The 11,372-nt window shown below is 38.1% G+C and overlaps 1 protein-coding gene across 2 annotated transcripts in view; it reads right to left on the reverse strand.

Annotated features, from left to right (window-relative positions):
* Positions 1–455: 455 nt before the first annotated feature.
* The window catches only part of LOC144964552 (uncharacterized), a 104,079-nt gene continuing 93,162 nt past the window's right edge, over positions 456–11,372 (reverse strand). For both annotated transcript variants that reach the window (XM_078898973.1, XM_078898974.1), the window contains 3 exons: positions 6,374–6,529; positions 3,761–3,921; positions 456–2,411 (listed from right to left, as the gene is read on the reverse strand). In XM_078898973.1, the coding sequence (XP_078755099.1) occupies positions 588–2,411; positions 3,761–3,921; positions 6,374–6,529 (2,141 nt within the window). In that variant the 3' untranslated portion in view covers positions 456–587. The remainder of the gene's footprint in view (positions 2,412–3,760; positions 3,922–6,373; positions 6,530–11,372) is intronic.

Below are 11,372 nucleotides of genomic sequence, written 5' to 3' on the forward strand. Positions count from 1 at the left end.
TGTGTGTGTGTGTGTGTGTGTGTGCGCGCGCGCGTATGTGTGTGTGTGTGTGTTTGTGTGTGTCTGATTTTAATATCGTATGGGGACAAATAATTTTTATACACAGATGAAGAGATTCCCAGACAGTCAGTGAAGCCAGTTTCTCGTGAGGAAAAATCCAACAGCCACGGACAAATGAGGCTGATTATTGCCGTACTCGACTCAGTAATATATTATGAATATCTCTTACAGGAACGTACACTATAAATAATAAGGAAAAATCCCTTATTTCACCCACGTTCTATTCCAAGGGAAGAGAGCTGGAATAACCCAGATGTCAGGCGAGGTGATTTGCTCAAGGCCACACAGCGCAACGTGGAAGTTACTTTCTGTACCATTTGTGGACCAAGTAGTGACCATACCGCTTTTTATCAGGCTGCCCCCATATGCATTCAGACGTAAATGCAGGGAAACATGTTGATTTACTCTTCACTTATCAGGCAACATGTAATGAAATTATCGAAGAATGGCTCATTATTTATTCCCAAACTGAAACTTGTTTACAAACTTCATGTGGCACATATCCTGGAACTAATTTCTGTATTTCACTATAAATCAGAATCCCAAGGTGGATGATTTGCGAAATAAGGAGATTGTCTGGCAATTGTACTGGTATTATAAATGCCTTGATGGTAAGGGTTTCTGTCATCATTGACTCGAACCTCTTCACGGCCCATACTCTCGGGTCGACGCCGTGCAACCCTCGGAGATGCGCCAGGAGACTGCCGTGAAATATCCGGGTTGGAACTGTAGTAGCCAGGGGGAGGCGTACGGGGAACTGGGGAATCTCCAGAAGCAGTTCGTCGTTGATTGTGTTCTCGTTTTACCTGACGAGGTCGAGATTTTTCAGTAGGTTTTGGTTTGGTTTTCGGTGAAAATTTTTGTTGCCCGTTTTGATTTTTATTGGGCGGTTGTAAACATTGCTTTTGATTTTGGTTTTGGTTTAAAGTAAGAGTATCCTGGTGTCGTGCGATACGGTTAGTTGATATTTCAAGGCCATTGGGTATTCCATAAGTGTTATGGCTTTGTTTTGGATGGAAAGAATCTTTTTTATTGACTGTTGCTGCATAGTTAGGAGGGGGTGGCGATGTGAGAGGGGCTGGGGTTATGAAAGAGGTAGAGTCATATGCTGGTGGTGGACCACCGGGTTTCCCTTTTGAGTTTAAGTGTGGTGAAGGTTGTCTATTGAACATTGGGTTGTCGTATTCTTTCCTTACAGGCACCTGAGTATCTTGTTTGTTGTTACTGTGTTGTTCCAAATCCCTATTACCTCTCCTTGATCCGGGTCTCCTTTCATTGATTCCCTTTCCCCCTATTTCTTGGACGGGTGAGGCTGAGGTCCTGTGGCTGCTTACACCTTGCCGACTATTTGTGCTTTGCGTTCGAGATAAACTGCTTGAATTATGTGGCTGGTATTGTAGTATCTCAGGTATTTCATTTGAATTTGAGGCAGAACGATTATGACTAAAAACACTCGCCTGACCCTGAGGTTTATTTTCTCCTGCAATGTCTCCGAGGATTTCATTTTCCGTGGGCGGTTCAGGCCAGGGCTGGTTTTGCCAAAGTTCAGCACCATCTGCACCATTACTGTCAGTGCTATTTGTTGCCCCAGCGTAAATGTCTACATCCTCTAAGAAAGGGTTTGTGTTCCGTTTCTTTTTATTGTTGAAGTCTGTATTATCTATTGTGGCATTTGCGTCAGATTTTGGTTTGGAAGAACACGGTGGTTTTATCACAATAGGATCCTCAAGAATCATTAAATCATTACTCGGGTCAGAAATAGGTTTCAATGGAATTTGACCTACAGATGGCGGTGGTGCTATCTTATCCCTTCTCGGAGGAACTGGTGGCTTGATGACATCTTTTCTTTTTGTGTCAAGAGGAGGCAACGTTGTTCCTGGTGGATTATTTATAAGGTCACTTACTGAATACGCTCCTTGTTTGTCGTCGAAATGCCACGAGCGTCTTTGAGCAGTTCTTGATTCCACTTGACGTTTCAAGATTTGTTTTTTAATTGGGTTGGCAGGGCGAGTGTACAGATCGTGTGTCTCCACAATGTGCGTTTGATGAGTTGAGGGCGATGCTGCGGCTGCTGCTTCTAACTCCGCTGTTGAGGTGAACAAGTCGGGCGACGACATGTGTGAACTCAAACAAGACTCAGTTCTTGTGATGAGATTCATTTGGGTCGAATTCTGACCCGTTTCCATTGTGCCATTGTAAGGAGCCAAAACGTTGCCGTTGGCCGACGATGGAGTGGCAAGGCTATTTGGCGGAGACACTAGACGATCTTGCATGCTAATTTCCCGACTCCGGGGAGAACTCTGACAGGAAAGACCAATAACTTGCCCAGCATACGACATAGGATTCTGACTCTGTTTGGAAAACGAAATAAGTTTTGATATGTAAATGAATCTTTTTAAAATCTAGAACTAGAAAATATTGTCGGTAAGACCGATTTTGGAGAAAGTTCTAATCTTGATATTATCTCAACTCAATACAGTATTTGAATCATTTCAAAAAATTTACTCACCTCAAAATGTTTGGGGTATTTTCAATGCAATAATTTAAATAAGGGCATTGTTCTTTCATACAGAAAATCTTAAAACTTTGCAGCAAGTCTTTCAGTAATCATTGCTAAACTCATGGCAGTAAGACATTATACCGAGTAAAACTTCATTCCAGTGAAAAACATTTTTTTGTATATAATAATATTTGAAGTAGAAGAGGGAAAGATAATCAGAATAGAAAAGAACCTGATAAAAGTGTACTTGTACGAAACATACAAATTTATTACACAAAGGCCATTAGTGAATAAAATTCAATTGCAGAAAATGAAAGTTGACAAATCGTCTATTACTAATGGACCAGATACAACCGGATTCTCGAAAAAGAAATTATAAATATTTGCAAAATCTTTGTTAAATCTAACGACCGAATTAAGATACATGCTTTCAGAAAGGGAGAACCAGTAAGTGACACCTAGAAAAGGTGACAGACGCCTTAACGGAGACAGAGAAATAAATACTATTTTCATCCCAAGCCAAGAAGGATTCATGTCTTGAGAGTCATATGATGAAAGAAGGACTGGAATGAGGTATCCACACGTACTCTTTCGGCTCCGTTTATCATTAACGAAAGCAAAACCGTTTATAAATAAAAGCCTTTGACTTTTTTTAGCGTCCTACTTATTTTCTTCTCAATCTTCTGAATGAAAAAAAAAGTCGAAGTAGTGAACGATGAATGCCCAGAATGGCAAATTATATAACGTACAGAATAATTACAGATTTGGACTATGGCCTTTAATTTTCAGCTTTTTATTGAAGAATTACTAAAAAAGTATGTTTTATTTGTATATCATGTTGAAGAAGGCCTAATAATGCTTGAGGGTATTATTGGTTCAACAATTAGTAGAACACTAGCCTCACAAGAAACGGGACATATTTCGATCCAGAGCTAAGTTGAGTTTTGTTCCTGAGCCTTCTATATGTTCAGCAGAGATTAAGAAGTTTGGGTTTTAAGATAGACCTGAAACTATTTTGCGGCAATCAATCTACATGCCGTGAAGCAGAAAGTGTTTTTTTTTATAGATCAGTGTTCTGTTCCAGAGGCAAAAATAAAACAACAAAAAAAAGAAACAAACAAAAAAAAAACAAAAAAACAAAACAAGCTAAATAAATTCTGCGTCATGGCTCGGTTGAACTACAAGGGGAATGGAACTTACCGTGATCCTATTGGAGATGGCCATGAGAATGCCACAGATGGTCAGCCCAGTGACCGCACAAGCAGTGAGAGGGAAAGCCCAATGGACACCGCCCTTTCCATCTTTGGCCACCCCGATGATTATGACTCCGTAGAGACTGACGCCAATCATACCAAAAACTCCTAATGGAGAAAACATATAACAGAGGTTAAATTGCACAAGTGGGATCTAGCTGGTTCGTCCAATTAAATTAACCCTCGCCTAACCAACTACAAGGGCGGCTATGTGGTCATGTGGTATGATACTCGCTTTCGGATCGGAGCCTTGCTTGGCGCATAGTTGAATCTTTGGAAAACGCTCTTTACTCACATTTTCTCACCACACTCATGCGTAAAATAAGTACTTGGCCGTTATCAGTATTGTCTCTGTCGGAAAAATGTCTTGTTCTACATGTAATGTGTTGCTGTCTGTCAAGGACCCTTTGTAAAGCGCTTTGAGCACGCTCTGTGAACATTGCGCTATATAAAAGCAACATAACAGCAACACTTAACATGTCGAAACAAAATATTTCTGTCCAAAATGTTAAAATACATTTTGTCAGTAGGTGTATGGCAGCAGTTCTAATGACGTCACACTACTATGTTATGATGATCTATCCAGGACTCAAACTCATCGTCGCAATCGTGTACGGTCGCGAACCCGATCGGAAGCTTCGTCACAACGCAACGTCCAACTAGATGCTCTGCCATTTCGGGCTCTTGACCACGACGGGCACACGTTGGACTGGTGGCAAGTCCCTAGTGATGTAGGGAGTGCTCTGTGAGGCAGGTTCTTGACCGAAGTCGGTTCGGAGCATCACAATGTCTCCCTTGAGGGATTGAATTCCTCTAAACCGACTTTCATCTCGTATATCGATGATCGGCGAATCAAATCTCTGAAGTCCCGATTTTCACGATCGGCGGATCAAACCTCTGAAGTCCCGATTTTCAAGATCGGCGGATCAAAACTCTGAAGTCTACAAAAGAGCGTTGCGCACCATGTTTTATTTAATTTTTGGCCGATCAGACCTCTGATGTCACCCATGAGGGACTTCATTCCTCAGTTTGCTCAAGGTATCTCCCACGGCGACGTGGAGTTTTCTTTCCCTTAGGATTGAAGAAAACAACTTCAAGGTATGTTTGCACCTTATGATCTTTGCAAGTTTGAGCATTAACCTATCGCACAAGACCGTATTGTACGCCGCTGATTATAGAAAAAAAGCCTTAAAAGCCTAAAAAGAAGAGGTATCAGCACAGGTGTCGGGTGATGTCTTAGGTTTTTTCTTGTCTCTGATCTCTCTGTCATGCCCAGCAAGCAGTGACTACATCGTTGGGACTGTTTAGACTGTTGTGTGGCTATGCGGTCTTGTCGTATGACACTAGCTTTTGGATCGAAAGGTCATGGGTTCGAGCCTTGCTTGGCGCATAGTTGAGTCCTTGGAAACGACTCTTTACTCACATTCTTTCACCGTATTCAGGTGTAATATGAGTACCTGGTCGTTAACAGCGTTGTCTCGAAAAAAGGTGACGTGTCTCGTTATACGTGTTGCTGTTAGTCAGGGACCCTCCTCTGTAAATCGATTTGAGCACGTCAAGGGGGTTTTGCTCTATATAAAAGCTCTTTTTTTTCTTTCTTTTATTTTAAATATGCAGAACGTACTTTGCGTTAGGTTCGCATCCTATCAATAGGTTAACGTTCAATTATTTTAGTCGATTTAGCGCTACAGAAAACGCGAACAACCCCTTCTCTATGGCTTTGAATGACTTTTTAAACTGTATCTTTTACTATCTTTAAAGTACATGGGCAACATGGCAGTTGCCAATAAGAAGTAGCTAAAATGGAATATTGTGCAAGCTCTGTTTAATTGATTCATTCTAAGTAAACCAATGAAACAGAAATGTAAAAATGACAATGATTTTCAAATATAAATGTCAAGATATAAGCAATAATGTGCATGAAATCCATGCAATTATAATTGATAATCATAAAATTACCATGCTTGGATTCTCTGAAATGGAATTCAGATACCACTGCGTTGGGTTTTATGATCAATATCACATGAGAGTAAATAAAACAATTAGGCAACTCTAAATTCACAAGAAAAAGAACGACGGGTGTTTCCCATTTTATATGTTATGAGAAGATTTGATCGGTTATATAGCGCGATATGTATTCAACGTCCTCAAAGTTTTCTACGAGGGGTCATAAGTTACAAGCCAACAGCAATATTTAGCACATAGTACGAGACATGACAATAACTGTTTGGCACAATTGTAATTTTTTTCGACAAAGATTAAGCTGTTACCTGGTACTCTTTTTACACCTGATGCGGTGACAAGAATGTGAGTTAATAATCCTTTTCGCCACCCATTGAAACCAGTTACCGACTTGTTCGAAGGCGAGTGTCATACCAAAGATCACAAAGACATACGAATAAGTTGAGAAAAAAACCCTATCAAACCAAAAAAAAAAAAAAAACAAACAAAAAAAAAAAACCCAAAAAACAAAACAAAAAAAAAAAAAAAAACCAAACAAACAAGAAACAAAAAACAAACCAAAACAAAACAAGACTAAAAGAAACTAAAGCAGACAAACCTGCCACGACAGCGTTGACCTCTGGTCTCCTTGTGCGTCCATCACCGCCTTCATCCATATCGTAGCGTGTAGCACAGTTCTCATACAAGCCGAATACCAGTGAAAAGAAGGCAAAGATGAGGCACAAACACAACATGGCTTGACACGCTTGCTTGTCTGGGTTTGGGGGGTAAATTAATTGATATGTAAATGAATGGTGATTGATTTGAGAAAATAAATATTCTTTATGGCAGCAACGGATATGCATTCACCTCATCAAAGAAGCTTGAGATGAAAGACGGGGGCAGCCTGGTGCAGCTGTGGGCTCCGATAGCTCAGTTGATAGAGCAATCGATTGGCACGCAAAAGAACCGAGATCGATCCCGGGTGAAGTCGAGAGTTTTTTTTTTCTGACCTCTCTGACCACCCAGTAGTGATTGGATCTGGCGGAAAGTCGTTTGCAAAAGGTTTGTACCCTGTTCATGAAGCAGCAAGAAAGTGTTATTGTCCGTTTCACGCTACTACTACTACTACTACTACTACTACTACTACTACTACTACTACTACTACTACTATTATAGTATCATTAATAGTGTTATTATTATTATTATTATTATTATTATTATTATTATTATTATTATTATTATTATTATTATTATTATTATTATTATCATTATTCGTATTATTATTGTTATTATCATAATTATCATCATCATCATCATCATCATCATCATCATCATCATCATCGTCATCATCATCATCAATATTATCTTAAAACAGACATTGTGTTATTCAAATTAATAGATAGCACTACCAGCATTGCGAACTTCGATCTAGATAGTAACTATGCAGCAGTCAGATGCAACAACGGGATGGACGTTATCTCAACGTTGATCCCTCTCAACACAGACAGTATGTTATAGGAAAGGATTGATAATGCACCACGACAAGACACATCTGATCGATATTATGACGGTTACAATTATAAGGAATTAAAGAATAGTCTATATTATAGTAATTGTGGGGAGGTGAGGGGGATAGGAAGACAATGTGGAGTGAGACAAAGAGAGAGCAAGCGAGAGAGAGAGAGAGAGAGAGAGAGAGAGAGAGAGAGAGAGAGAGATTGAGAGAGACAGAGAGAGACAAAGAGAGAGCGAGAGAGAGAGAGAGAGTGCGGCTATGTGGTCGTGTGATATGACACTCGCTTTTGGATCGGAAGGTCTTGGGTTTGAGCCTCGCTAGGCGCATAGTTGCCTCCTTGGAAAAGGCTCTTTACTCACATTATCTCATCGTAGTCAGGTGTAAAATGAGTACCTGACCGTGAACAGCGTTGTCTGTCAAAAGAAAAAAAAATGGAATATCGCCTAACATGCATGATGTCTCGTTCTAGATTATGTGCTGTGACGTGTTGCTGTTGGTCAGGAAACCCTTGCAAAGCGCTTTGGGGCTATTTTAATGCTCTAGAGAGAGAACGAAAGAAAGAAAGAAAGAGAGAGAGAGAGAGAGAGAGAGAGAGAGAGAGAGAGAGAGAGAAATAGAAAGAGAGAGAGAGAGAGCGAGAGGGAGAGAGAGAGAGAGAGAGAGAGAGAGAGAGAGAGAGAGAGAGAGAGAGAGAGCTGAGAAAGAATGGTTTGCATACATTCTCTATAATCTGTACAAAGAGTCTACTCATCAGATGTCATAACATTAAAAAGCAGATCTCCGGTGCCTTTAGGCACATGGGGATGGAGTTTATTACGGTTTCTATATCGTAAAACGGCCAATAGCAATAGCTGCTACCCATTTGCTACCCTTTGGATAGGACGCTATCGTAATGTACAGTTTACCAAATCTTGCAAACCCAACTACCCGATCGTTGCTGGGTGGAGAGGGGGCCGTTGATCAACAAAACAAAAACTTCAACCGGGAGCGGCCCCTTTTGCGTGTGAAGCGAGAATTGTACCAACTGAACTTCCCGAATGGCTTAACAGAACAGTTTTATTTCTCACATTTAATAGCAGCGTACAGAAAAATAAACAACACAACAAACACAACATCGGCAACAAATGTAATTTATAAGACGAGTCTGTCACAACTAGATAATTGTGTTAAAAGCTGTATTTTAAATTGCCTTCAGTTAATATCGATGTTTCATCTAAATTAAACAGCTTGTTTGTCTATTGCCACAATAAGATAATTACATAAAAATGTGATAGTATCTTATCACTCCACTGCCAAAACGTAATTATTATTGTAGTAAAATAATGAAATGGTTATGGTAATCATTGTTATCATCCCCTGAATTGACATTGACAACATCACATTCTATCATTTTTACTTGCTTGGCATTTTAATAAAGCGTGTCAAATTTATTCCTGACTGCCATGAATGCTATCTCTATGCATCTTATTCCCAAGTCATTTTTTCGATATACTATTTGTGAATTTAGAAATAGAACAGCTTTCGTCCATCTCTCTCTAAAAGCACACAACAAATAAAATAATATGGTGTTAAAATGTCTTATTTTTGTGTTATGTTGACAAAAGGGACACCCAAGATTCTCAAAGTATTTGTCTTTAATAATCACATTGAATCATCAATTCTATTTGTGTATCAAAGTCTAATCATTCCAGCTTCAAGCAGCATTATTTACATTATACTGCATACATTTTGTCACGCTATTGACAATATTACAAAATCTACCACAAACGAATTGAAGTCAACTTCACATATAAATCATTAAACATGATGTACGAGAGGCACTGGCGGTCGGTCTATTGAGCGAAGTTGTTTTGTGCCGCCCTATATTTTTCAAATTTAGCAGATACTGCTTTTCGTCTCAGTTTTTGCATATGCTGCTTTTCGTTAACACTCGCGCATCTCTCCTCGAGCCGTGATAGTTACATACTATACGAAGGTTGTGCATCATCACAGACGGCTCTCTTTTTCTTGTTGCCCCACGCGATGCGAGATGACGTGCGACAATGAGCTGAGGGTGGGGTATGGGGGCTACCATGAGCCAAAAAGTCAACAGGCCGCCCAAGTATTTTATATAAAAGACTGTTTTCTTCTGTTTTAAAACTAAGGTTATCCACCTCCCCCCACAAACAACGGATACTCTTTACTGCTAAAATAACTGGGTCAGGCCGGCAAATTTAGTTTTGCACACCTTGGGGTCTGACTTGGGAGAAATCAAAACCATATCAGTTTTATCATTGGAAGAACAGGTTTGTTGTAATCAAAACATACGGATGAAGAAAATGTCAATAAATATAGGCTTTATTGCTATTCGTTTTTCTCAAATAGATTTTAATCATCAATACGAATATTTCACAAATCATTCACCGAGTAGAGCCCCATGATTCTATAAATAAGAATCCCAGTCCATTAACCCGACACCGACAAACAGAGCAGTCCAACGTGTAGTTACCTATGTTATTGTCTTTGGAGTAGATAAGTAGTGTATTGAGGTTGGATTTTCTATCCGTCTATTAATGACTGTTATCACCAGTGGCGGTTCTAGCCTATTTACAGTGGTGGGGCAAAGATGATTCGGTCATAAATATATATATATATATATATATATATATATATATATATATATATATATATATATATATATATATTTATTTTATTTATTTTATTTATTTATTTATTTTTTAATTAATTTTTTTTAATTATTATTTTTTTTTCACCTTTAAAAAATAATATTTCAACCACAAATAATCACATTCACAATGAAATGACAATACAAGTAGATTTTAATTATTCCAAACGTAATCAAAACTGAATCACGAAAGAGAATACCACTAAAAAATAAAGCGACGAGACATAATGCGACAACACCTTGACAATACAAGTCCATTTCGTTCACTCGAAAAAATTAAAGATTTGCTTTAATCCCTCAACGGCGAGATTAATATTTCTGTTACATTATTGGTTTTCAGTAGTATGTAGTAACCTTAAAGTTTTAATCGAGAAGCAACAACAGCGATATGACTCGAGTTTCATTCAGAGCTCAAATTGCATTTCACTGCTGTCTTGATGATTAGAGTGATTGTGCCGGTGGTGGTAGTGGTTGGAATAGTGGTAGCGGTGGTGGTGGTGGTGGAGGAGGATGTAATTATGGTAGTGGTTTTGGTGGTGCTGTTGGTTAGAATGATAGTTGTGGAGACGATGACGGAAATGTTATGATGATGTTGATATTGTTTTTATTGCTATTGTAGTACTTGTTGTTAATATTGTTGTTGTTGTTAATGATGAAGATAATGATGATGATGATGATGATGATGATGATGATGATGATGATGATGATGATGATGATGATGATGATGATGATAATGATGATTATGATGACAACGACGATGTCGTCGACAATGATGGTTACCATACGATATTACAAAGTTTATTCAATCTTAGGCTTTCGACAATAAATCATACAATTTGATGACCACATGAAAGTGGGAAAAAAATGGTAAATGGAACCAAACAATAAACTGATACCATTAATAACCACACAAAAATACAACAATAGTAATACCACCAATACGTACAATAATAATAATAATAATAATAATAATAATAATAATAATAATAATAATAATAATAATAATAATAATAATAATAATAATAACAATAATAATAATGATGATGATGATGATAATAATAATAATAATAATAATAATAATAATAATAATAATAATAATAATAATAATAATAATAACAATAATAATATTACCATCATCATTACTACCACCACCATCATTACTACTACCACCACCGCTACCACTATCACTACCACCATCACCATCATTATTACGTTTCCAATCATTTTTTCTCGTTTAAAAAAAATTGATATCTATCAAAACAGTCGAAATTCCGGTCATTTTTTAAAAGGGTAGTTAAAATATCTACGATTTTATTAGCCCTGAAAACTACGATTTTTATTTTCCTATTTCAAGTAGGCAGCTCTGCTATGACAAGTACTCGTATCAGTATCAGTTCCATAGTCAAAATAAGACAAACAAAAACAACGTTTATT

This window comes from Berghia stephanieae, chromosome 2 (assembly GCF_034508935.2).
Source record: "Berghia stephanieae isolate SIO BIC M18660-M18661 chromosome 2, UCSD_Bste_1.3, whole genome shotgun sequence".
Taxonomy (NCBI): Eukaryota; Metazoa; Mollusca; class Gastropoda; order Nudibranchia; family Aeolidiidae; genus Berghia; species Berghia stephanieae.